The sequence below is a fragment of the Podarcis cretensis genome, assembly GCF_951804945.1.
Source record: "Podarcis cretensis genome assembly, chromosome: 1".
NCBI lineage: Eukaryota > Metazoa > Chordata > Lepidosauria > Squamata > Lacertidae > Podarcis > Podarcis cretensis.
Window position 1 is genome coordinate 11,597,137 of NC_137170.1, and position 26,923 is coordinate 11,624,059.

Consider the following 26,923-nt stretch of genomic DNA (forward strand, 5'->3'; position numbering starts at 1 on the left):
ATGACTGGACCTAATGGTCAGGGGTCCCTTTACCTTTAAAAACAAAAAACAAAAAAAACACACTAGAGTGGATGGCTTAAGGACGGAGATTAAAATGAGAATGATGCAAATAGAAAGGAGATTGTACATAATATAATGCAGTTTTCTCCTTTTGTTCCGCCTGCAGTGACAGAAGCTGGCTTCGGAGCAGATATTGGCATGGAAAAGTTCTTTGACATCAAGTGCCGGTATTCTGGCCTGCATCCCCATGTGGTCGTCTTGGTGGCTACTGTCCGAGCTCTGAAGATGCATGGTGGAGGCCCTACGGTGAGTGGCAGCCTTGGCGATAGGGAAGCCCAGAGACCAGTGCTTAAGTCATTTTAGTTCCCCCATTCTGGTGCCCTCCAGGTATTCTGGACCACAGTGCCCATCAGCTCCAGCCAGCACGGCCATTAATACCTGTGGATATTATCCACATGTATGTTTTGATTTCTGAAGACTTAAAATTCAGGATAAATGGAGATGCATACAGAGAGGTGATGGGGCAGAAGGGACCTTTGGGAGAGGCAGGCTGGAGTGGCTTTTCTCAGGGTGTGTGACTGACGAAGAGGGAAGCTCTCCCCGGTGAGAGCTGAGAGGTTTTGCTTCTCTGTATGAGGATCAAAAATTAAGATATAATGGAGGGCTATATATATATACAACTCTGTGCTCTCTTTCTTTTCTCGTTTTCTCCCTTCATTTTCTCCCTTCATTTTCTGTATTGTTGTTGCTGTCATTTTAATAAGTATTTATTTTATTTTTTACATAAAATGCAGTAAAAATCAAAACTAAATAACAGAAATAATAAGAAACAAAGAAAGGAGGAAAAAAGAGGGGGGGAGAGAAAGAGAAAGGAGGAAAACATAATAGCTATAAGGGCCCTTTATCACATTTATATCATATGATAGAATAAAAAACCCAACTCGTCTAAAATAATAATAGATGGGCCCTTTAGCACTTTTGTTGTTGTTGTTATTTTAGACGAGTTGGGTTTTTATTCTATCACATGTTGAAAACTCTTAATAAAATTTATATTTTTAAAAAAACTGGAGGGCACCAGATTGACTTATCCTTCCCCAAAGTGTGCAGTGATGTTGAGGAATCTGGCTCCATTTTCCAGCTGCCCTTATTGGGTAGCCAGTGCTCTCAATTCCTCTCCAATCTCCCTCGGTTTCTTTTTCTGATTCTGATCCTCTCCCTTACCATCCGTCATGATGTTTATTCTCTTTCTTCATTGGAAAAGCAAAAAACAAAAACACATTTTGCTCTTTTCCCCACTCCCTCTATACAGTCCTCTGCTTGCTTCTTATTTAAAATTTAAAAACGATAGCTTCTGTCAGTATATAAGTGATGGTTAACGTTATGAAGGCGTCGGGCTTTTAATTTGCATTGCTCCTTTCCCCTCGTGGCCCTTGCTGTTTGGATAAGCAAAGCCTCCTTGCAGAGACTTGTCTCTGATGAATTAGGTTTACATTGGCCGCGTTGGCGGAGCAACCAGACTGCCATGTTTCAGAAACAAATCTCCATTTTGGGTAGGCAGCAAATGCTCTGCTTTTCTGTTTCTTACAGATTCCTTAGGCTTTGCGGCATAAGCAAGAGGCAGTTTCTCTAGCTGCCCCCTTTTTCCTTTCTGTAGCCTAATCCCTGATAAGTATTCTGAATATTTTCCATATTTAGCTTCTCCTTACAGAGATGTCAAGCAGAATTACTGCCCTTCTGTGTCAAAGAACGTTTGCTTTTTTGCCAGTCTTAGAAATACCTTACTTCCTTTTTTATCTTTTGAGTTCAAAGTGATCTTATTTTTTAACAGACTGTGGGGGGGGGGGGACTAAAGATGGAGTAAAAAGAGAGAGAGATTTGCACACACACGCAAACACAAGTTGAGCTTCCTGGTGACTGGCAAACAACCTCTTCTCTGCTTAGCTTGGAATAGGAGCTAAGATAAGTTCTTCTCCAGAAAAACATTAAGAGTCTGCAGGAGGAAGGAGGAAGGTCAAATTCATTCCCTCAGCATTGCCCACTGCTTCTTTGCTAATGAGATCTTTTGTGTGCCGCTGGCTATCGTCTTCACAGTCTGGTGTCTCTCTTCCTTTGGCCTCAGAGCCTTGTGTTGAGAGGTAATGATACGTCCCTGGAGGCAGCCATCTATTCTTTGTGAATTCATCAGAGGGAAACGATTGCTGCTTGGTTCATTATGTTAATGTGCAGGACTCCTAGACGTGAGCCAAAACTCACAACCTTTGCTATGTCCTTGTAGAAGAACTCCCCTTCTCTCTCGAAGTGGGGACCTTTCCTAAAAGTCTAATTTGTGCCCACTCCACCTCTGGTCCACTTCATCCTGCTTGTGAGGAATCTGAAGGAGCGTCTCCACCACCACCGCTCAGCCCGGACACTGAGGTTCAGCAACAAGGGCCTTCTGGCGGTTTCCTCACCGCGAGAAGCCAAGTTACAGGGAACCAGGCAGAGGGCCTTCTCGGTAGTGGCACCCGCCCTGTGGAACGCCCTCTCACCAGATGTCAAAGAGAACAACAACTACCAGACTTTTAGACGACATCTGAAGGCAGCCCTGTTTAGGGAAGCTTTTAATGTTTGATGTATTACTGTATTTTAATATTGTGTTGGAAGCCGCACAGAGTGGCTGGGGAGGCCCGGCCAGATGGGCAGGGAATGAATAAATAATAAATAATAATAATAATTAAACAGGCTCCCAGGTAAACTCCAGGGTTGGGAATGAAATTGGAGTTCATAGGTTTTTGCTCTTTTCAGGTCGCAGCTGGAGTTCCCTTGCCAAAGGAGTACACTGAAGAGGTAACAATAATTTGCCGACTCTATTTACTGTTCCCTGATCTAATAAGAACTTTGCAAGACACAAGGCAGCCTCAGCACCCTCAGTACGTGCCCTTAAATGCAGTACATATACTTCCGCTCTGAAAAGTGCTGCTTCCCATCTCCGCTCAGAGGAATAAAGATTGCTCATTTTGAGCCAAGATTTGGGGACCCAGTTCTTACATCATAATCCCAGGCCAGTAAACCATGGTTTGTTGGTCCCCAAATGATCTGTGTGGCCACACCTCCTTCCCTCATGTACCTGATGCCAGCACTTCTAGCCTAGCTTGTTGGAAACCACAGAGAAACCATGACTTTAAGCCCTGCTTAAAGACCAGGATATGAAATCAGTTTGTAAGCAGCTATTAAGCCATACGTTTCTCTAAACCTTGGTTGGTTTGTCTAACTTTGCTTTCCCCGTGTTTTTTGTATCTTGCCACGCATCAGGAATGACGTGGCCAGGTTCACACATAGCATCGAGTTATAAATGAAATGAACCGAGTGTCGTAATCCAACAAGAAACCATCAGGATTGTGGTTTGTTGGCAGTAAACAGTAATTCAGCCACTTGGCAGGGTTCACATACAACATGAAGCTATAGTTTAATAAACCACGGCTTGGCGTTATGTGTGAACCAAGCCAGTGGCAGTCTGATATTGAATGTAAGCAAGAATATATGGTAAAGACTCAAGCTGCTTCAGGTGAGGAAATTAATCCTGAAAAGGGGGTGAGTCGAAGCTTCTGAGGAAATTTAAATTACTTAAGTATTAAGAGATCACTCTGTAGCTTGCCCAGAATCCCCACCCACTGCAGCTCAGGTTAGGAAGTTGAAAAGGAGACATTTTGTTTGCTGAGAAAGCAGAATGTAGGGTGCTCTCAGCACACAAAATGCCTAAGAGAAAAACTCTCCTTTTCGACTTCCTAACCTGAGCTGCAGTGCTTCATTTTTCTAATGACACTTTGGGCTCGCAATGCTCACTGCTCGTTTAATCCACAGGTCTACTTAAAATTTTCCATGCCAATAGTTTTATCTCTCTATAACCTCTCTGTTGCTGCAGCTGTGCTTTTTTTTTTTTTTTTAAAGTAAAGTGCCTGGAAGGTAGCTGAATTCAGGTCCGGAAAATGGTAGACTGGGGCTAAGGGTAGCTTCTGGCTGTTTGGTTGAGGATTATGTGTTTGTATTTTAGATAAGCCCAAGCCACTGGGTGCTTTACAATAAGGCAAGTAGATAAAAATCCGCAAAGTCCCTAAAATAGCAATCCGTTAAAAACTCCTAACAAATCACAGAAAAGCAATTACTAACAGAAGCAGCAGCAATCAGAGTTTGCTTCCAGACACCCTCCAAAAAATATGCATCTTGGCTAGCCATCTAAAACAAAGCGTTTACCTTTCCCACCAATATAAGCTCCTGAGGCAGCTTACGGCAAGTGATGTTGCAGTGCACAGTTTACCACAAGAAAAAGCAACATTAGATAGAGCAGTTGATAAAGCAGCTTAAAATCCTTCACAATTGGACGTTAACTTTCTTAACTGGCCAAGATTGGCGGCGGGTTCCAGAGACATAAAAGGCCAATTTCTCGGGCAGAACGAAGGTGGAACACTCAAGAGTAGACAGAAGATGGACAGATTCATGCAGACTCCCTCGGGAGGTTGTGGACTCTCCTTCCATGGAGGTTTTTAAGCAGAGGTTGGGGGGGCCACCTCGCCATGGATGCTTTAGCTGAGATTTTTGCATCACAGAGGGTTGGACTAGATGACCCTGGGGTCCCTTCCATCTCTGCAATTCTGCTATTCTATTATTTAAGTGATCCTGAGAATACGCTTCCGAAAAAAAGAGGCTAAAGATGCCGTAACAGCTGCACTGGGAGCTGGCAAGTTGCAAAAAGCTACCTAGCACTTGTTCATCCCCAAACAAACTCTCTCCTTTCCCCCCCCCCCCCGCCTTTCCTTTTCGTACAGAACCTCCCACTTTTGGAGAAAGGGTGTAGCAACTTGCGCAAGCAAATCCAAAACGCCAGGACCTTTGGCATCCCGGTCGTCGTAGCTGTCAATGCATTCAAGTAAGTAAGAGAGCTAAAAGTCCCTGCCTATCCATGCAGGAAAATAAAAGAGTAAAGGGGTCTCACACTACTTCAGACTGTTGTTTTGGAACTGCAGTGAAATAGTAGCATATTATCGCAGGGCTGTTGTCACATGGGGCTGCCGCTGAAGATGGTTCGGAAACTTCAGCTAGTGCTCAGCTTGGCAGGCAGGTGGTTAAAGAACGCAGGGAGGTGGGATCTCTTAACACCAGTTCTGTCCCACTGGCTGCCACTTGGTTTGCAAACTGAATTCAAAGTGCTGCTTTTGACGTTTAAAGCCCTACATGGCTCAGGACGCCCCCATACCTAGAGGGTCCCCTTTTCCCATATGAACCTGTCTGGACACTGCAATCAACATCTGAAACCCTTCTCAGCGTCTTATCTCTTGAGTATGGAGATTGGTGACTGGAGACAAGGTCTTCTGGATAACGGTCTGCCTCCCTGGTCCCATCTGTAAAATGGGGAATAATCATGCTGTCTCACTGTACAGGCTTCTTGTAAGGATGGCAACAAGATAATGCACATGATGTGCTTTGAATGCTGGAAAGCACCATTTATATGGGTATTATAATTATTGTTGTTGTTGTTGTTGTTTAGTCGTGTCCGACTCTTCGTGACCCCATGGACCAGAGCATGCCAGGCACTCCTGTCTTCCACTGTCTCCCGCAGTTTGGTCAAACTCATGCTGGTAGCTTTGAGAACACTGTCCAACCATCTCATCCTCTGTCATCCCCTTCTCCTTGTGCCCTCCATCTTTCCCAACATCAGGGTCTTTTCCAGGGAGTCTTCTCTACTCATGAGGTGGCCATCCTACACAAAAGCAAGTGGACCCTCCCAGCTCTTACCTGGGGAGCTGCCCAGAGTGACTTGGACAACCGAGTCAGATGGGTGGGGTACAAACATTATTATTATTATTATTATTATTATTATTATTATTATTATTATTATTATTTTATTTTCCCGCAGCCAGTGTGAGAGACGCATATGAACTTTTCTCCAGTACAGTGGTACCTTGGGTTAAGAACTTAATTCGTTCTGGGGTCCATTCTTAACCTTAAACTGTTCTTAACCTGAGGTACCACTTTAGTTAATGGGGCCTCCCGCCACCGCTGCACGATTTATGTTCTCATCCTGAAGTATTGGAGCCTCAGCTTCAGGATCTGTCCTTCCAGTGAGCACTCGGAGTTGATTTCCTTAAGAATGGATCGGTTTGATCTTCTTGCAGTCCATGGGACTCTCAAGAGTCTCCTCCAGCACCAGAATTCAAAAGCATCAATTCTTTGGCGATCAGCCTTTTTTATGGTCCAGCTCTCACTTCCATACATCACTACTGGGAAAACCATAGCTTTAACTATACGGACCTTTGTTGGCAAGGTGATGTCTCTGCTTACTATTATTATTGTTATTGTTATTATTATTATTATTATTAACACCTCCCCCAGTGGCTCAGTGCAACCAGAAGGCTGGTGGTTCGAACCCACCCAGGGACGGCGATGCGTAGAATTCCAGCACTGCAGTGGGTTGGACTAGATGACCCTTGGGTCCCTTCCAACTCAACAATTCCTTGATATTATTATTATTATTATTATTATTATTATTATTATTATTATACCAAGTAACATAGGAAAGGGTGCATTCAGATGAGGTGTTTCTCCTGATAAGGCCTTGGTGGTCCTGATACATCCAAAGGCAGGCATGGCCAAACTTGGCCCTCCAGCTGTTTTGGGACTACAACTCCCATGATCCCTAGCTAACTGGTCCAGTGTTCAGGGATGATGGGAATTGTCGTCCCAAAACAGTTGGAGGGCCATGTTTGGCCGTGCCTACGCTTAGAAAACCACCACGTATGGGTGACCGGTTGAAAGGTGGCAAGCTACCCGCACAATATCTTGTTTGTGAGCCTAAATTAAAGCTCTCCTGCTCCTCCCCGGTCCCCGCCCCTCCTCTCATGCCATCCATGAGTCATCCTGCATGTGTCTTTCTTAAATGTGATCTGCATCCACATGAGATGTTGCTCTGAAGTGCATTTGAGAAATGTTCTGTGGCAGCTCTCTGCTCTCGTCTCATTTTCAACCTTGAATAGAAGAAAATGCCTTCGCTAATCAGGCAGTGCTTTTTCATTCCTGCCAGCTGAATCGTGGGAGGTGGTGGTTGGGATGTCATGAAGATTAAGCACTTAATGGTTTTCAATGAGCATTAATAGTCAAAATTAAATCTCCCTATGCTTCTCCCTCTATGGTTTACATCATCATTGGCTCAGTATAGTGATAGCATCTCTTAGGTAAAGCTCAAGACGCGGGTGGCGTTGTAGTCTAAACCACTGAGCCTCTTGGGCTTGCCAATCGGAAGGTTGGCGGTTCGAACCCCTGCAATGGGATGGGGTGAGCTCCCGTTGCTCTGTCCCAGCTCCTGCCAACCTAGCAGTTCAAAAGCACACCAGTGCAAGTAGATAAATAGGTACCGCTGTGGCAGGAAGGTAAACAGTGTTTCTGTGCCCTCTGGTTCCCGTCATGGTATTCTGTTGCGCCAGAAGTACTGTGTCCAGTTCTGGGCACCACAGTTCAAGAAGGACACTGACAAACTGGAACGTGTCCAGAGGAGGGCAATCAAAATGGTCAAAGGCCTGGAAACGATGCCTTATGAGGAAGGGAGCTGGGCATGTTTAGCCTGGAGAAGAGGAGGTTAAGGGGTGATATGATAGCCATGTTCAAATATATAGAAGGATGTCACATAGGAGGGAGAAAGGTTGTTTTCTGCTGCTCCAGAGAAGCGGACACGGAGCAATGGTTCCAAACTACAAGAAAGAAGATTCCACCTAAACATTAGGAAGAACTTCCTGACAGTAAGAGCTGTTCGACAGTGGAATTTGCTGCCAAGGAGTGTGGTGGAGTCTCCTTCTTTGGAGGTCTTTAAGCAGAGGCTTGACAACCATATGTCAGGAGTGCTCTGATGGTGTTTCCTGCTTGGCAGGGGGTTGGACTCGATGGCCCTTGTGGTCTCTTCCAACTCTATGATTCTATGATTCTAAGTGATTTAGTCATGCTGGCCACATGACCCAGAAAGTTTGTTGTTGTTTAGTCGTTTAGTCGTGTCCGACTCTTTGTGACCCCAAGGACCAGAGCACGCCAGGCACTCCTGTCTTCCACTGCCTCCCGTAGTTTGGTCAAACTCATGCTGGTAGCTTCGAGAACACCGTCCAACCATCTCGTCCTTCCAAATGCCTGCTCCCTTGGCCTGAGATTTTTATCTATCCTGATACCAAATAAAAGTAAAGGGTGTACAGGAAGAGACACTGGATTTTCCTGCTGTTTGCTAAGGTGCATTGACCCAAGGAAAACCATCCACTTGTTTCCCCCAGTGATAACTCTCCGTCAATGGATATCTTTGCAGATCTGACACAGAGGCGGAGCTACAGCTGGTCATCCGGTTGGCTAAGGAAGTGGGCGCTTTTGATGCTGTGAAATGCACCCACTGGGCCGACGCAGGGAGAGGAGCCGTGGCTCTGGCCGAAGCTGTACAGAGAGCATCGCTGACCCCCAGCAACTTCAAGTTTCTGTACAATGTGGAGGTAAGGATTCTCACTGAACCCTGTGTGACTCCTCTTCCTCCTTTGCGACCTTCATTGAGTTATAATGCAGAAAAAGGGAATTTGTTTTGAGGAAAGGAGTCTGCAGCTGGGGTAGCAATGATTCTGGTGCATGGGTGAGAAACACAGGCATATAAGCAGCAGCTCCATCTCAGTGTCGCCTTCTCTGGCTGACAGCAGCTGTCCAGGGGGTCAGAAAAGGGCCTCTCCTAGCCTTAAGATCCCAGGGACTGAACCATGCACTTTCTTCATATAAATTTTAAACCTTCCACTAAACTCAGGAACTGCACGCATTGAGTTTGCAAAAAGAAGAAAACAGCCCATGCCAACATATAGCTTATAAATTGCCACAATGAGAGTTGTTCCGGCGAAAATGAATCTTGTTATTTTTACAGGAGCTTTTCATGTTACAAATCTTGCTCCTCCGATTTCCAGTACAGCTGTACCTTGGTTTTTGAACAGCCTAATTCTTGAACGTTTTGGCTCCCGAACGCCGCAAAACTGGAAGTGACTGTTCCGGTTTGCGAACTATTTTTGGAAGCTGAACATCCAACAGGGCTTCCGCAGCTTCCCATTGGCTGCAGGAGCTTCCTGCAACTAATCAGAAGCCGCGCTTTGGTTTTTGAACATTTTGGAAGTTGAACGGACTTCCAGAACGGATTCCATTCTGCTTCCAAGGTACGATTTATCTGTTTCACATTATTCACTTAGTTATACATCTTCAAAAATATATGTACATAATAAGCTCCCATCAATTACCAGTCTTCTGCATCCATAAACCCAAAGACCCTAGCCTTTGTTGCTCACCTATTTTAATATTTATTTTTCCCCCTTAGAATTTTTCTTTAACTCTTTGGAGTAGGGAACCTTTGTCACTCTGGCTCTTGCTGCACTAAGAGTTCCCAAATATCTGGGCCATTGGCCGTGCTTGCGGAGTCTGATGGGAGCTTGCAGTTCCACAGCATCTGGTTCCCCACACCTGCTCTGGGGGAATATACCGATAAGCTTGTGGGAGACTTGGGAAAGACTGGCTGATGGGGTGTGTGAATGGCTTAGGGCCTCAAAATTATCATAAGTGCTCTTGCAGGCTCTCTTTCCACGACTAGCCAAGCCAGGTACCCAGCAATCCCCTCTGTCTCTCTCAGGCTAAATCTAATTCCTTGCCCTTGAGTCAGCGGCATAATCAAATTGCTTTCTAATGTCCCTGGGAAGACACAGAATTTTTTGTTCCGAATGCCCAGAATCTGATTGGCATTCTCAAAGTGATGGGGAATAATGTGGTTGTGTGGGGTTTTTTTTGGAAAAAGTGACTTAATGAATGATGGATGGCTTAAAAGGAAAATGAGGCTCGCTGGGCCAAAGTATTCTGAGTTCCCTTCCACTGTTTCCTCCCTCCGCCTTGCAATGAATTTTGGTTCCCTCTGAGAAATGAAAGGCTCCCTTCCCCTTCCGCACTCCCCTTGCAACTCTCCTGGTGTTTCAACTGCACTTATGGGGCATTTCGGAAGGCCTGACTGGTTATTAAAGGTAAAGGACCCCTGACCATTAGGTCCAGTCGTAGCCGACTCTGGGGTTGCGGCGCTCATCTCGCTTTATTGGCCGAGGGAGCCGGCCTACAGCTTCCGGGTCTGTGGCCAGCATGACTAAGCCGCTTCTGGCGAACCAGAGCAGTGCACAGAAACGCTGTTTACCTTCCCGCCTGAGCGGTACCTATTTATCTACTTGCACTTTGACGTGCTTTCGAACTGCTAGGTTGGCAGGTGCAGGGACCGAGCAACGGGAGCTCACCCCGTCGTGGGGATTCAAACCACCGACCTTCTGATCAACAAGTCCTAGGCTCTGTGGTTTAACCCACAGCGCCACTCGTGTAAAAGTAAGAATGCACACATGCACCTATGTATTTTAACATTCTATATCCTCTCCAGTCTTACGGATACAGGAACCTGGCCTCTACTGAATCAGGACATTTATTTTACTTATTTTTAGAATTCCTACACCACCCTTGGTCAAAAAAGACCACAAGGCAGTTTACAACATCGATCATAATAAACATGTTTGTATCCATCCAATCAAAAAAGAAAGAAACTGTAATATAAATACGATGCATCATAATAAGCACATTGTCATACATGATACACAATGGGGCATAATATCTAATGAGCAATGCATGCTAAGCAGCAGTAACAGACACTGTCAGCCCAGCAAATAAACATTTGGGGACCTTCGGGCCTAGCCCCCCCCCAAAACAGCCCCCTAGGCCTCTCCACACATGCACCCCCTCTCCCCAGCCCAATCCCTCACAGACTCTGCTTTCCGCTCTTAAGCATTCTTGCCTGCCTGAGATGTCCCTTCGACTCTGCCTTATCGGTCGTGGCACCCGCCCTGTGGAACACTCTCCCATCAGATGTCAAGGAAATAAGGAGCTATCCTATTTTTAAAAGACATCTGAAGGCAATCCTGTTTAGGGAAGTTTGTAATATTTAATGCTATATTTTTTTAACACTTGATTGGGAGCCGCCCAGAGTGGCTGGGGAAACTCAGCCAGATGGGCGAGTTATAAATAATAAATTTAAAATTGTTGTTGTTGTTTAGTCGTTTAGTCATGTTCAACTCTTCGTGACCCCATGGACCAGAGCATGCCAGGCACTTCTGTCTTCCACAGCCTCCCGCAGTTTGGTCAAAATCATGCTGGTAGCTTTGAGAACACTTTCCAACCATCTCTGTCGTCCCCTTCTCCTTGTGCCCTCCATCTTTCCCAACATCAGAGTCTTTTCCAGGGAGTCTTCTCTTCTCATGAGGTGACCAAAGTATTGGAGCCTCAGCTTCAGGATCTGTCCTTCCAGTGAGCCCTCAGGGCTGATTTCCTTAAGAATGGAGAGGTTTGATCTTCTTGCAGTCCATGGGACTCTCAAGAGTCTCCTCCAGCACCATAATTCCAAAGCATCAATTCTTCGGCGATCAGCCTTCTTTATGGTCCAGCTCTCACTTCCATACATCACCACTGGGAAAACCATAGCTTTAACTATACGGACCTTTGTTGGCAAGGTGATGTCTCTGCTTTTTAAGATGCTATCTAGGTTTGTCGTTGCTTTTCTCCCAAGAAGCAGGCATCTTTTAATTTCGTGACTGCTGTCACAATCTGCAGTGATCATGGAGCCCAAGAAAGTAAAATCTCTCACTGCCTCCATTTAAATTTAAATTTAAAATACATATTATTAATCACAAAAGCGAAAGGTGGGAATCTTTTTCGTTGCCTTTTGGGATCACATTCCTGTGGTGGGCGGGTCGAGAAGTGGGTGGAGCAAAGAATGTAAATTACTTACCTTTGCACAGTAAGCTAGTTTCCGCACACCCCTCTCCATCCTGATGGGCAAGAGAAATGAATTATCAAAATTCAAGTCCAGCCAGGCAGAAGCACCCGAGGAGGCAGGACCATTGAGAGGTGTGATCTAATAATAATAATAATAATAATAATAATTAAAAAATTTTATTTATATCCCGCCCTCCCCAGCTGAAGCCGGGCTCAGGGCGGCTAGCAACACTAAAATAGTGCAACATTATAAAAACATTATAAAAATTAATTAAAATCAAAATTGATGGCAACCATAAACTGAAGTTTTGTAAAGATTGCCAAAGGAGGGAGTCAGGCTGCGCCCTGACCAAAGGCCTGGTGGAACAGCTCTGTCTTGCAGGCCCTGCGGAAAGATGTCAAGTCCCGCAGGGCCCTTGTCTCTTGTGACAGAGCGTTCCACCAGGTTGGAGCCACAGCTGAAAAAGCCCTGGCTCTAGTTGAGGCCAGCCTAACCTCTCTGTGGCCTGGGACCTTCAAGATGCTTTTATTTGAAGACCGTAAGTTCTTCTGTGGGGCATACCAGGAGAGGCGGTCCCGTAGGTACGAGGGTCCTAGGCCGTATAGGGCTTTGAAGGTTAAAACCAGCACCTTAAGCCTGATCCTGTACTCCACCGGGAGCCAGTGCAGCTGGTATAGCACCGGATGAATGTGATCTCACAGCGAAGACCCCGTAAGGAGTCTCGCTGCGGCATTCTGCACCCGCTGGAGTTTCTGGGTCAGTCTCAAGGGCAGCCCCACGTAGAGCGAGTTACAATAATCCAGTCTGGAGGGGTGTGGCTTGGAGAGAGTACAAAGGGCCATACAGAGAGATCTGGGGGGCCACATCTGTGCCCTTTGCCTGAGGTTCCTCCCCATCACCACCACTCAGGGCAAGCCTTCCATTTTCTGGTGCAGCCCCTCGTCAGTAAGTTTTCTGCTTGGGAAAATGATGCGTTCATGTTGCTTTCAGATTACCATGATTGGCTACGTTCCTTATTGATTTGGCATCCCATGGCGGTAGGAAAGGAATTGGGCTGACTCTCTCTCCCTGCTCCCTTTCCTGTCTTTCTAGCTTCCAATTCTAGACAAGATAAGAATTATTGCACAGACGATCTACGGGGCGAAGGACGTTGAACTGCTGCCAGAAGCAGAGCAGAAGATTCTTCTGTACACCAAGCAGGTATGCTAGCAAAACATCCTTGCAAGATTGGGCTCTTACGTTTGGATTCTTTAGTGCACGTTCTGATTTTTCCTGCGCACATAGCCTGAGTTGGTCAACAGCTACCAAGACTGTCTTAATTAATTTCTTAGGAAAGAAGCCTAGAAAATGCTTCTTCAGAAAAAACAGGCTTCATTTTGGCATGTTGCCTATTCTTGCTTTCTCTCTCTGATAAGATGCTGATAATTAGGGCTTATTCTTTTTATGAGCTTGTAAACTTAATTTGTATCTTCTCCTATTTTAGTGGGATGTCATTCGGCTTTTCTTGACACCAAATTCAGACTGCCTTAGTTAAGGATGTTAACATTTTGTAGCTTTTATGCGCATTTGTAAATTTCGAAAAGAAGGTTTGCACTGTAAAAGCATTCCTTGTTAAAATTCCGTAGGCCAATGATATGCAAAGCTGTTTGCACTTTATCCTGTGTGTGTCCATTTAAAAAGCATATTTGGAGTTTTTGCTTACTCACCACTCCTTAATAAACTAAAGTTACGGCACTCACAGCTCCAGTTAAGTATCTCAGTTGAAACTTTGCTTCCAAATCGCTGGAATGAAACTGTTTAGAAAGCCCAACGTCCATATTGGCTCCTCGCAAAAGCACTTGCAATTAGCAAATTATCTTCATAGAACAGCAAATGGCAGAAATAGGGGGTCTTTTACTTTCCCTTTGGGGTAGCAGTGCTACTCCGCTGCAGCAGAAATTACACATGAAGGGCTTAGGGTTGCAGCCAGATTTAACAGTGCAATCCTATAACACAAGCATAGGCAAACTCGGCCCTCCAGATGTTTTGGGACTACAATTCCCATCATCCCTGACCACTGGTCCTGTTAGCTAGGGATCATGGGAGTTGTAGTCCCAAAACATCTGGAGGGCTGAGTTTGCCTATGCCTGCTATAACACATCTGCTCAAAAAATAAGTCTCCATTGAGTTAATGGGGAATACTCCCAGTTCAGTAGGTCTACAGCAGGCATAGGCAAGCTCGGCCCTCCAGATGTTTTAAATCAAGGCACGACAGAGCTGAGTACACTTTAACTGGAGCAATTGCATAATGGTTTACTGGCACGCTGTTCAAAAGTTGTCCTACTCTTCCTTGTGGTCTCCTCAATCCATCATCCAGGGTTTTGGGAACCTGCCTATCTGCATGGCGAAAACCCACCTGTCGCTGTCTCACGACCCAGAACAGAAAGGGGTGCCCTCTGGTTTCATCCTGCCCATCAGAGACATCCGAGCCAGTGTGGGCGCAGGATTCTTGTATCCGTTAGTAGGAACGGTAAGTGCTACATATCGAAAGCTTTGTTGTGTGGATTGAGTTGGAGCGGGTAGCAAACATGCAGAGCTGCCTTCACCTTTTGTCTATGTAGCCCAGCACAGCCTTTGACCAACCCTGGATTCCCAAATGCCGTTGGACTACAAATCCCATCATCCCCAGCCAGCATGGCCCGTGGCCAAGGATGATGGAGGTTGTAGTCCAGCAGCATCCGGGGACCCAAAGTTGAGGAAAGCTGGACTGGCGAAATGCTGTTTCCAGATGAAAAAGAGGGCTGGAGGGACTGTGAATCTCTGCAGTTTGTATGGATCTCATTCTCTTGATGTTAGGCCATAAAGCGCCCCTTCTCATTTAAAAAGCCCTAAACAGCCTCAGGCCTTTATACCCCAAGGAGTGTCTCCACCCCCATCATTCTCCCCAGACACTGAGGTCTAGCTCCAAAGGCCTTCTGGCAGTTCCCTCACAGCAAGAAGTGAGGTTACAGGGAACCAGGCAAAAGGGCCTTCTCGGTAGTGGCGCCCGCCCTGTGGAAGGCCGTCCCATCAGATGTCAATGAGATAAGTAGCTATCTGACTTTTAGAAGACATCTGAAGGCCGCTCCGTATGTTTCGTGTTTTATTGTTTTTATATGTGTTGGATGCTGGGGTGTGGCTGAGGTACAAACAAACAAACACCTGTTTTGTGTTGTGCAAGCTTACAAAGCAATTTTACTTTCAATGCTTTGTACATTAAGTCACGTTTGGTTTTTGTTTTTTTAAAATCAATAAATCTCCAGCATGCTGCATTAAACCTGTAGCCCAGTGACACACTTTCCTTATCCAAACAGACCTTCAATTATTTTATGGTGAATATTGCTGATTTTGGGTGAATATTTCTGATTTGTGGCCAGGAGAGAGTTGAGGGGAGGAGCTCTCATCTAAGATATGCTTGTTAGCCCAAGAAAAAAAAATGTTCTCTGGTATAAATAGCAAAGCACATGTTGCAGGAATGTTCGGAAGACTAAAACATTTTGTCTTGTTTTGGCATCTCCAAATTTGGACGGCTTGGCTTTTAATTGAAATCCCCCAAGCATCTTACGCAAGTCTGCCTGTAGCACTAGATTCTTGCTGTTGTTTTTCCAGGCTCTCACAAAACCATATGATATTAAAAAAAAGAAAAGACTCTCCGGAGCTGGCAGCTTAAGGTAATGCTGCTTATGTTCAGGTGGAAGAGCCATAACTCATTGGCAGAAAGAGCCAGCCTTGAGGTCCTGGGTTCAGTCCTCAGGTTCAGTAGCAGGGCTTGCACAAATCCCTGTGCATTTGGAGCACCATTGTCAGAATAGGCAGGGACACTACAGGTGACTGAACTTTCTTGGCCTAAGGGACACATCACCCCTGCAGTTCCTCTGGGAGGGGCAGGAACGCTGAACACAATACCTGTTTTTCAGCATTTCACCAGCTAAACATAGCAATATGGGTTAAGAACTTAATTCATTCTGGAGGTCTGTTCTTAACCTGAAACTAACAACAACAACAACAATTTATTATTTATATTCCGCCCATCTGACCGGGCCTCCCCAGCCCCTCTGGGCAGCTTCCAACACAATATTAAAATACAGTAATGCATCAAACATTAAAAGGTTCCCTAAACAGGGCTGCCTTCAGGTGTCATCTAAAAGTCTGGTAGTTCTTCTTCTCTTTGACATCTGGTGGGAGGGCGTTCCACAGGGCGGGTGCCACCACCGAGAAGACCCTCTGCCTGGTTCCCTGTAACTTGGCTTCTCGCAGCGAGGGAACCACCAGAAGGCCCTTGGTGCTGGACCTCAGAACGATGGGGGTGGAGATGTTCCTTCAGGTATACTGGGCCGAGGCCGTTCTTAACCTGAGGTACCACTTTAGCTAATGGGGCATCGCATCACCACCGTGCGATTTCTGTTCTCATCCTGAAGCAAAGTTCTTGACCCGAGGTACTATTTTTGGGTTAGTGGAGTCTGTAACCTGAAGCATTTGTAACCCGAGGTACCACTGTATACTGATACATCACAATGTGTGAAATAAGGATGGAGCTATGTAGAGGGATTAGCTGGCTTCATGGTTTTTCCTGCATCACAGTTTTTGCCAGCGCCTGCGCTTGTGATTCGCTGGAGTCAATGGAGAGCTGAGCAGGCAAAGAGAACCATTGGCTGGCTTCGCGGTTTTCCCCACATTGTGATTTTTGCAAAGTACAGACACGCACACGCACACACCATGATTCACAATATATTGCCAGGTCAAAAATTGTGAAACTGATATCACAATAAGGACTTCAAACCAGTTTTGGACAATATATCGCCCAGCCCTACTGTAGGCGTGATTACCCCTGGCAAGATGTCATGGACTGGCTGGTTGCAGAGGAATGGTGGGAGGAGCCAGCCGAGGAACCCCCAGGGGAAGGAGGCTCAGAGCCTGGGAATTGGTGGTGGGATGATGATGAGTGGTCAGAGGGAGAAGAGGGATCAGACTGGGAGGAGGAGAAGGTGTTGGAAGCTGAAGAGGTAACAGGGCTTAGTGAGCAGGAAGAGTCTGGGGCAGAGAGCAGTGCAGGCTGAAGCAGAGGCTGGAGGGGAGGGGAGGGGGACCAAAAGGCAGAGTGAAGACAGGCTGCTGAAGAATCCAGGGAGTCCCCACTTCCTGCTGCGACCAGCTCCACTCCCTCCTTAGTCTCCAAGAACGCACAGAGCAATGAAAAGAGTGGGGCAGAGATGAATTGTGTGCAGCCGCAGTTTGAGACTGTGTGGGGAGACGAGGAGCCTTAGGGGTGGGAAGATGGGGACATCCAGTCCTTGCAACTGCATCATCGGGGCAAGACCTCCTGGAAAGCGTTGCTGAAACCACTAGGCCCGAGCTGCGGTTTCTTTCCCTCAGTAACTATTTAACTTCCCCGGCCTCGAGTGCTTTATTGTTTTTGCTGACAACCTACGCCTGACACAAGCTGCTCAGAAACCAAAGACTTACCGTATTTTTTGCACCATAACACTCACTTTTTTCCTCCTAGAAAGTAAGGGGAAATGTCTGTGCGTGTTATGGAGGAAATGCCTACGGGTGGCATGCCTACGGATTTTCCTCCTCTAAAAACTACGTGCGTGTTATGGTCGGGTGCGTGTTATAGAGTGAAAAATACGGTATTCTGGCAGTCTTGGGAGCACCGGTTGATGTCGGCCGGAGGGGAGGGGGTGCGCGCAGGGGGTTGAATTTGGTCTTTGACTCCACCGACGTTCTCTTTCAAACTGCATCCCGGAATAAGCACACGTCAGCCAACGAGGCCATTAGCATAATCTTTATGCTTAACATTATTAAAACCCACTCGCTCAGCGCACTGTCGTTGCTCCCGTTAACATCACTTCAAAACACAAAGATTATAAGGAGCCCTGCGGGTCGCAGCTGGTTTTGTAGCCGGGCTGGTGGAGGAAGCCTTGTATTATGGTCTGTACGGCACAAGCCTGCAGTCCCCTCCCTCCCTGACTGTTTGCAACCTCCCCAGAGAGCATCGAACACTCGTCTCTTTCTCACTTTTGTGGAAACATTCATAGCCCTGCCAGCTGTGGGAGTGGAAACGAGAGAATGGATGTATTATGCTCCCCTGTACTTCAGATCAGAGGTGCACAGCGAAGGCAGCATTTGTTCGCTTCTACCCTGTGACAACCGCCCACTCGCCCTGCAAAGCTCAGGAACAGAATAAGCACCAGAGGCCTATCGAACGCAGCATCCTGCGGCCAGCCCAAAGTCCTTGAGATGCCCCACAAGGAGAACAGAACCGCCCTAGGCTTCTGTAATTGCAGCAGCTGAAATTCAGAAGCATCAGTGCCTCTAATCCCACAGGGAGCAGTCATCATCCTGACTAGTAGCTACAGATATAGTCTTCTCCTCCATTAATTTATCTCAATTCCCTTCTAAAGCCTTTTTGAGCACCACATCTTGTAGTAAGGAACAAGTGGACTGGGAAGATTGTGGCTGGAAGGCTGTTGGTATAGATTATTTTGCTCTGGTTGAATTTATTTGGGTGTGTGGGATAGGAGGGTGTGTTTTTTAAAGAAGTATTTTCAGAGTTGCATCGTGTTCTCTCCATCTCCCACAGCAGAATGGGATGGTAGAAACTTGAGCTGATGGAACATATTGCTGTGGTCTGCAAGCGGGCGGTGCAATTGATTCTGTCTGTCCCCAGTCTAGAGAAGATACGGAGACTGTTAATCTTAGGGTTGTGGGTTTGAGCCTCATGATGGGCAACAAGATTCCTGCCTTGCAGGGGGCTGGACTAGATGACACTCGTGGTCCCTTCCAATTCTACAATTCTATGATTCTAGTCAGCTCTGTAGTTCAACAATGTGAGGAAGTCTTTTTTTCTTTTTCTGTCCTGAATTTGCCGTCACCATATGGCTTCGTTGAATGACCCTGGCCTCTAAGAAGAGTGGGGGGAAATAATGTATTTCATCCACTTTTTCTACACCGTACATTTGTTGAAAATGCAGTGTCCCGTGCACAGCGGAATGATGAGGAATACGTGCCAACATGCTCTATATTGCTTTATTTACATTTCAAAGCTGGTAGGTTACAGAAAAACATCTTGCCTCTGCCGGAGCAGAGAAAGCATTCTCTCTCCTCTGAAGCACGGAGAGAAACAACAGAGTGAGAACAGTGAAAAACAGGAAACCAGTGTACGTCACATCCAGTCTCCCTTTCCCGTGAGAAAACCCAACAGTAACTCTGATTGGAATGTAAACATTGTCTTGTGACAAGCCCTTTCGCTGCACAGTGAAGAGAGCAGAAACCAACAACATTATGTTATGTGCCTCTATTGTGTGTCCTGACTTGCTTTTTTCTAAACTATAAAGTCCTAAATATTTTAATCTTTCCTCATAATGGATGGCTTCAGTCCCCTGGTCATTTGGTTTCCCTTTTTTGTAATTTTTTATTTATATTTTTCCATTACAATTTTTTAACATTTCATTGAATAGAACTATATATTCACAATCTTTGACTTCCCTTCCCGCCCCCTTCCATTGTTCTCTTTATTTATCCATCGCAACTGCATATTCTAATGACCCCATATGTTCACATTCTCTCCCTTGTAAACAGTATTCCTCATATTGTCCTGGTCTGAGACAACACTCACTATTATATATTTTTATGGATGGGGCAACGCAGGCCTCTTGAGCAACAGAAATGCAAAAGGGACTTTATTTACGAACACCTTTCCCCTCCCTACGCTCATTAAAATATTTGTGCTATAAGAGCAAGGCTGTGGGAAAGGGTGGACACTGGCTTAGAATCGACGGGTCTGAAAGTAGCAGGTGCAAAGCGTAAAGGACGGCTTAAATCTCCATCTTTTCTTGCTGATTGTCAGCCCGTGGGTGTTTCTGATGGGCTTGTACCAATGTGAATAAACATCATCTCTCCCTGCTTTTTTTTTTTTTTTTTTTTTTAAAGTTCTGTTATGTAAAGTTCTTTAAGAGAAGGGAGAAAGATCTGGACACATACCGTATTTTTCGCTCTATAGGACGCACTTTTTCCTCCTCCAAAAATTAAGGGGAAATGTGTGTGCGTCCTATGGAGCGAATGCAGGCTCCTTGGCTTCAGCGATAGCAACGGGAAGCCTCCGAAGCGCAGAGGGAGCGCTTCCTCCGCGCTCTGGAGGCTTCACGTTGCTTTCGCTGAAGCCTGGAGAGCGAGAGGGGTCGGTGCGCACTGACCCCTCTCGCTCTCCAGGCTTCAGGCAGCTATCCACAAGCTTTCGGAGTGCAGCAGGCGTTCCCCCCGCGCTCCGAAGGCTTGCGGATAGCAGCCTGAAGCTCGGGGAGCGCAGTGCCAACTGAACAGGTCCGGGAGCTTGTGGGGCTGGGGGTGCGCTCCGAAGGCTTGCAGATAGCTGCCTGAAGCCCGGGGAGGGCAGCAGGAATTGGTGCTGCGCTCCCCGGGCTTCAGGCTGCAAGCTGCTATCCGCAAGCCTTCGGAGCGCGGGGGGAACGCCTGCAGCTAAAAACGAAGCCAAGACAGCGAGCGAGATCCATCCGGGATCCTCTCCCAGCTGGAGAGGTTGCGCGTGGCTAAAGAAGAAGCCAAGACAGCCAGCGAGATGGATAATTTCCCCCCCTCTATTTCCCCCCTTAAAAACTAGGTGCGCCCTATAGTCCGGTGCACCCTATGGAGCAAAAAATACGGTACTATGGAGAGAGAGAGAGAGAGCGCACATGGTAGAGATTTTGTGCAAGAAAAGCACCCCGATGGTCATCTTTCCAGGCTGCCCAAATCTTGTAACGCAATCCTAGGCATGTGTATTCAGTGGGGCTTTCTTCCGGGAAAGTTTGTTTTGAATTGCAGGCGAAGGTCGTCCCACCCACAGAGAACCGAGTTCTGCAAGCAGCTTGCTGTTTAAGGCAAGGGCATCTTGAAGGTGAAGCAGGGGGGAAAAATCCTGCTTCTCCTGCTCAAGATTAAGCAACCCTTCCCGGCATGTTCTGATCGAATGGCGCTAGAGAGTTATAAATCCAAAAAGAAGGGGGGGGGGAATAGGAAGCCTCTTGCACAGAGAATTTGCTTCTTCCTTGTTGCCGTATCTGATTATTTTCTTGAGCAAATGGTTAAGCCAGGCATTAAATGGCTTTGCTGGTCCGCAAGCCCTGCTACGGCCGACTCCTTTGAGCAGATTTACAGCCCTTTGTATGCTGGTTGCTGCTTATGCCTGCAGCTGCGTGAACGTCCCTAACCTCTATTAACCTGCCATGTCTGCTGCCTGCAGATGTACCCATTCAGCACTGACGCCGAAATCCCAGCCGAAAAGGCAAATGTTAAGACCTTGTAAATGGAGTTGTAGACAAGGCTCACTTATTCCGGGTGGGAAGAGCAAGTAGCTCGAAAGCTCGTGCTGTAATAGATGTATTAGTCTCTAAGGCCCCATCTGATCTCCTGGTTGAATCCATACATTCCCCCAACCCTCCTCTTTGCAATCAAAGGAGGTTAACAAGACTAGCAAAAAGAAAAAGAAAAAACACTATTTAGAATTCATTCCCATAATGTTCTGAGGAGCCAGATGGGAGCCATTTTCAGAGTGTAATAGGTTTGCTTTGTGGGTTGTTGGGGTTTGGTCTGGTTTTTAATCAGAAATGCTGCTTGCTAGAAATCTTCCTGTCTTTTCTTGTTTTTTAAATACACGGGTTAATCTTTTAAAAATGTCTCTCGCGAGCCCGGCTCACCTGCAGAAAGAATACCGCTGATTAAGGGTTATGATCCCTTGTGTGTGAAGCGAGCCTTCTAAAGAGCTGCATAAAAATGTACCGTTGCTTCAGAAGTAATTTTAGCGGGGGGGGGGTGGAAATACGTCAGCCAATTTGTAGCTCTGTCTTGCTTTAAGACTCTGCTGCCTGCATGGCCCACCAGCCAGGATTAAGATATTGGAAGCGGGGGCTCACGTTTCAGCTAAACTTGGAGCTTTCTTTCGCAGTGCTGAGCAGGAAATTCTCCATCCACCTAATTGAGCTCTCTGCAAAATGGGAGAAAGAGTGGTGGAAATCTTTTTCTCTCTTTTTTAAAGAAAGAAAGAAAGAAAGAAAAACGAATCGGAAATGTGATTAAGGTTCATCACCTAATGCCTGGTGTGGGAAAAGTGAGTGGAGATGCTTTTCATTCTCCCGTCTCGAAGCTACAAGGTCATTCCATGAAACTGCATGGTGGGCGATCAAAGCAGAAAATAGCGTCTTCCTCACACAGTAAAATTGCAGAGCTGGAAGGGACCCCAGCTGTCCTGTGTGAGTGCCTGGAGGCAGTTGGAGGGTGGATGGCAGCTAACAGATTGAGGTTGAATCCTGACAAGACAGAAGTACTGTTTTTGGGGGACAGGAGGCGGGCGGGTGTGGAGGACTTCCTGGTCCTGAATGGGGTAATTATGCCCCTGAAGGACCAGGTGTGCAGCCTGAAAGTCATTTTAGACTCACAGCTGTCCATGGAGGCGCAGGTCAGTTCTGTGTCCAGGGCAGCTGTCTACCAGCACCATCTGGTACACAGGCCGAGACCCTACCTGCCTGTGGACTGTCTCACCAGAGTGGTGCATGCTCTGGTTATCTCCCACTTGGACTACTGCAACGCGCTCTACGTGGGGCTACCTTTGAAGGTGACCCGGAAACTACAACTAATCCAGAATGCGGCAACTGGACTCGGGACTGGGAGCGGCCGCCGAGACCACATAACACCGGTCTTGAAAGACCTACATTGGCTCCCAGTACGTTTCCGAGCGCAATTCAAAGTGTTGGTGCTGACCTTTAAAGCCCTAAACGGCCTTGGCCCAGTATACCTGAAGGAGCGTCTCCACCTCCATCGTTCTGCCCAGACACTGAGGTCCAGCGCCAAGGGCCTTCTGGCGGTTCCCTTGCTGTGAGAAGCGAAGTTACAGGGAACCAGGCAGAGGGCCTTCTCGGTAGTGGCACCCGCCCTGTGGAACGCCCTCCCACCAGATGTCAAAGAGAAGAAGAACTACCAGACTTTTAGACGACATCTGAAGGCAGCCCTGTTTAGGGAAGCTTTTAATGTTTAATGCATTACTGTATTTTAATATTGTGTTGAAAGCCACCCAGAGTGGCTGAGGAAGCCCAGCCAGATGGGCAGGGTATAAATAAATAATTATTATTATTGATTATTATTTTTTATTATTATCATCATCATCATCATCTAGTCCAACCTCCTGCAATGCTGGAATCCTGCCCACAGCCATCCCTGGGTCAGTGTATAGTTTAACTATGGAATTTGATTCCACAAGATGTAGGTATGGAACATAAGCAGGTTGTCTGGTGGGAGGGAAATGCCATTCTACCTTAACCCGGCAGGTGTGTTGCTGCTGCTTTCACTGGTAAGGGAGAGCTATGAGAGAGGGAGGTTGATGCATTGCAGGCGATCAGCTACACCTGTATGCCCATTCCATGCTGACTGCCTCTCCCTTCTGATAAGCAACAGTGACTCGCCTGCCAGGAAACGAGCTTTGTGGTTCCGCCCCATGGCATGAGCTGTTTCTAAGTGTGCAAAGTTCTAATCGTGGTTGCTAGTCCTCATGACCTGTTTGGGGGTTTTCCATAGATGATAATTAGATGATCTGCGAGAAGTGAGATTGCAGGAAACCAGGCAGAGGGCCTTCTCAGCAGTGGCACCTTCCCTGTGGAACACCCTCCCATCAGATGTCAAGGAAATAAACAACTAACGGACTTTTAGAAGACATCTGAAGGCAGCCCTGTTTAGGGAAGCCTTTAATGTCAGGAGCCGCCCATAGTCGCTGTGGCAACCCAGTCAGATGGGTAGCATACCACTACTACTATTACTACTACTACTAAGGTAAAGGTAAAGGTACCCCTGCCCGTACAGGCCAGTCTTGACAGACTCTGGGGTTGTGCGCCCATCTCACTTAAGAGGCCAGGGGCCAGCGCTGTCCAGAGACACTTCCGGGTCACGTGGCCAGCGTGACATCGCTGCTCTGGCCAGAGCCAGAGCCGCACACGGAAACGCCGTTTACCTTCCCGCTGGTAAGCGGTCCCTATTTATCTACTTGCACCCGGAGGTGCTTTCGAACTGCTAGGTTGGCAGGCGCTGGGACCGAGCAGCGGGAGCGCACCCCGCCGCAGGGATTCGAACCGCCGACCTTTCGATCGGCAAGCCCTAGGCGCTGAGGCTTTTACCCACAGCGCCACCTGCGTCCCACTACTACTACTACTAATAATAATAATAATAATAATAATAATAATAATAATAATAAAATAGATTCAGGTAGGTAGCCGTGTTGGTCTGACACAGTCAACATAAAAAAATAAAAATAAATTGTCCAATAGCACCTTAGAAACCAACTAAGTTTGTTCTGGGTATAAGCTTTCGTGCGCATGCACACTTCTTCAGATACACAATAATAAAAATAGTTATTAAACAGGGTTCGGATTTGAACATTAGCAACCCACAAAGACCACAGGCTCAAGATTGTAGCTGAAATGAATCCATACGTTTACTGGTGCTTCATTCAAAGCGTACTGTTGCCTTCTCATGAACTTTGAAGCCAAACTCGAAGCAATGAGCTTTCCTCTCATACTTTCCCAAAGAGCCCCACCCAAAACAGCAGGGGCCTGTTTGCAGCAACCAAGAGAGCAGCTGGCGTTTTGGATGGGGTTATTTTTTTTTTGGCTGGAATGCCGAAGAACTGGCAGGCAGATGGAACTGTCTTAATTCCTCCCATACCTCCTTTCTGGTAGAGCCTTTGCTGGAAAGAAGATCCCAGCTTTGTTCCCCTGTCCCTTTCTCCTTGTGAAGCCACAGGGCAAATGTCAGCTGTACCAGTGGCAATCCTGCCTGGGAAGAGAGGTGCCAAGTTTTTCAGTTGTCTAGCCAGCAGGAAGAGGGTTGAAATGCCTTTGCCTTGGTGGTCTGCTTCCTGCTGGTTAATAGGACTTTGGCTTCAAGCTGGTCCACTGACATGACCCAGATCCAGCAAGGAAGCTCTTAATGTTCTTTGCTCCTGTTTCCAGCTCTGGTTTTGATACTTGTTCAGTTCGTTTCAGTTGATTTTTTCCCCTTTTAATTCCTTCCAGATGAGCACGATGCCGGGACTTCCAACTAGGCCTTGTTTCTATGACATTGACCTGGACCCAGCGACTGGAGAAGTGACCGGCCTGTTCTAAAATGAACTGACAATCCAAAGTGAGTACTTCACTGCTCGCTATCCTGCAGGACTCCATGCTTGCAACTGCTGGATTTTCCCAGCTCTGCAATCACGCCTGGTCCCACCATTCACTCTTCCCTGAAATAGTGTGGAAGCCTTTTTTCCATCATGCAGTCCCTATTCTGCAATCCCAGGAACATGCATGTGAAAGAACTACATAGTTGTTTGACCTACATAGCTCTAGAGAGCTGCAGTTGGCCATCTATTTTCTGCATTTTTCATCATGGCTTGCAATGCTGAGGACTAGTGACATGATTTCTTTTCTTTTTGTAGGTATCCAAGCAATGCCAGTTTGGCAAAACCTGAAGAAGGTACCTCAAGGGGACACTAGGAAGCCTTTGGAAACAAATTAGCCTGCAGCATTTTTTTAAAAAATAATAATGATCTGTAATACTGTATTTTTAATTAGGTTGTCTACTTTTTAGTCACTACAGGTGAAAGTCTACATCATGTTAAACGCAAAGGGTGATCAGCAGAATTAGTCATATTCAGGAGTAGATCTATGGACTTAAATCCATTGATTTCAGAGGGCCTACTCTGGCTAATGTTGGATATCACCCAGAAACCTTTTAAAATGGGTTGAAAACGTGGTTTTAAACAGTCAGTGAAAAGCAATATGCGGTTTTAACTAGGGTAGCAAACTTATTAAAGATGTTTTATTTGATTAATCACATGAGTTTCGATCTATGCAGTATGCATATGGGTAAACAGAATATTTCTAAGCAAAAGGTGGTATTTTCTTTGTTGGTAGATTGTATGTGTCGTCTTTGGCAATATCAAAAAAACGTTCTTTTGGAAAGGGATGCTAGAGAAGGCTTCTTTTAGAATGGTGTTTGCCTTCTGCACTTTTTATATTCGCAATACTTTGTTAAAAAATCTGCCCAGCTGACATGACCCAGATCCAGCAAGGAAGCTTTCCAAAAAAGGAGGAGATCCTTTTTTGGGTTGGTTAAAAAAAAAAAATGTGATCATATAATCCTAACTGATTAATCAGTTCAAACACTGCAGCCCTAGCATCCTCTATTAGTGCCTAATGTACAAAAGTGTGTTTTTAATGTCTTAAATCTTTGGTGTAATTATGAATGCTAGTACATTCCCATGGAATGGGGCAGGCAACTCTGCACATATCCCCAAGCTGCACAGCCCGTTCCGAAATCGGCAAGGCAATGCACTGTTCAATGGCAGAAGCACGCAGACGGTAACCCAGGTTCAATCCCTTCGGTTAAAAGGATCTCTGGATGCAGGCCTGAGAAACTCCTGTGCCTGAGACCTTGCTTCTCATCGTAGGCCGGGGTCATCCAGTGCGGTGCCTTCCAAATGAAGGATGAACTACGACTCCCATAAACCCTGGCCATAGGCCATTGCTGGTCGGGATTCATGGGCATTGGAGGCCAGCAAAAATCTGGAGGGCGCTTCATTGCCTAAGTTGTTAGTAGGCAGTGCCTGCTAGTCACGATGGTTGTATACTACCTCCAGGATCAGAGACAGTATGATTGTTGAACGCCAACTGCTGGAAAACAACAATAGGGGAGTGCCGTCATCCACGTATCCTTTGGGAGGACTTCCCACTAAGGCATCTGGTTGGCCACTGTGGCCAAACAGACCAGCATTCTGATGGTGCAAAGGGTGCTTTGCATGGTCTGTTGTTGTTGTTTAGTCATTTAGTTCTGTCCGACTCTTTGTGACCCCATGGACCAGAGCGTGCCAGGCACTCCTGTCTTCCACTGCCTCCTGCAGTTTGGTCAAACTCATGTTGGTAGCTTCGAGAATACTGTCCAACCATCTCGTCCTCTGTCGTCCCCTTCTCCTTGTGCCCTCCATCTTTCCCAACATCAGGGTCTTTTCCAGGGAGTCTTCTCTTCTCCTGAGGTGGCCAAAGTATTGGAGCCTCAGCTTCA

General features: G+C 46.4%; 1 protein-coding gene across 1 annotated transcript in view; it reads left to right on the forward strand.

The window, feature by feature from the left end:
- The window catches only part of MTHFD1 (methylenetetrahydrofolate dehydrogenase, cyclohydrolase and formyltetrahydrofolate synthetase 1), a 76,986-nt gene that overhangs the window by 47,803 nt on the left and 2,260 nt on the right, over positions 1–26,923 (forward strand). Inside the window, exons 21-28 of the mRNA XM_079990438.1 lie at positions 167–306; positions 2,785–2,826; positions 4,803–4,903; positions 8,315–8,492; positions 12,914–13,021; positions 14,178–14,330; positions 24,895–25,003; positions 25,299–26,903. Coding sequence (XP_079846564.1) covers positions 167–306; positions 2,785–2,826; positions 4,803–4,903; positions 8,315–8,492; positions 12,914–13,021; positions 14,178–14,330; positions 24,895–24,984 — 812 coding nt within the window. The 3' untranslated portion in view covers positions 24,985–25,003; positions 25,299–26,903. The remainder of the gene's footprint in view (positions 1–166; positions 307–2,784; positions 2,827–4,802; positions 4,904–8,314; positions 8,493–12,913; positions 13,022–14,177; positions 14,331–24,894; positions 25,004–25,298; positions 26,904–26,923) is intronic.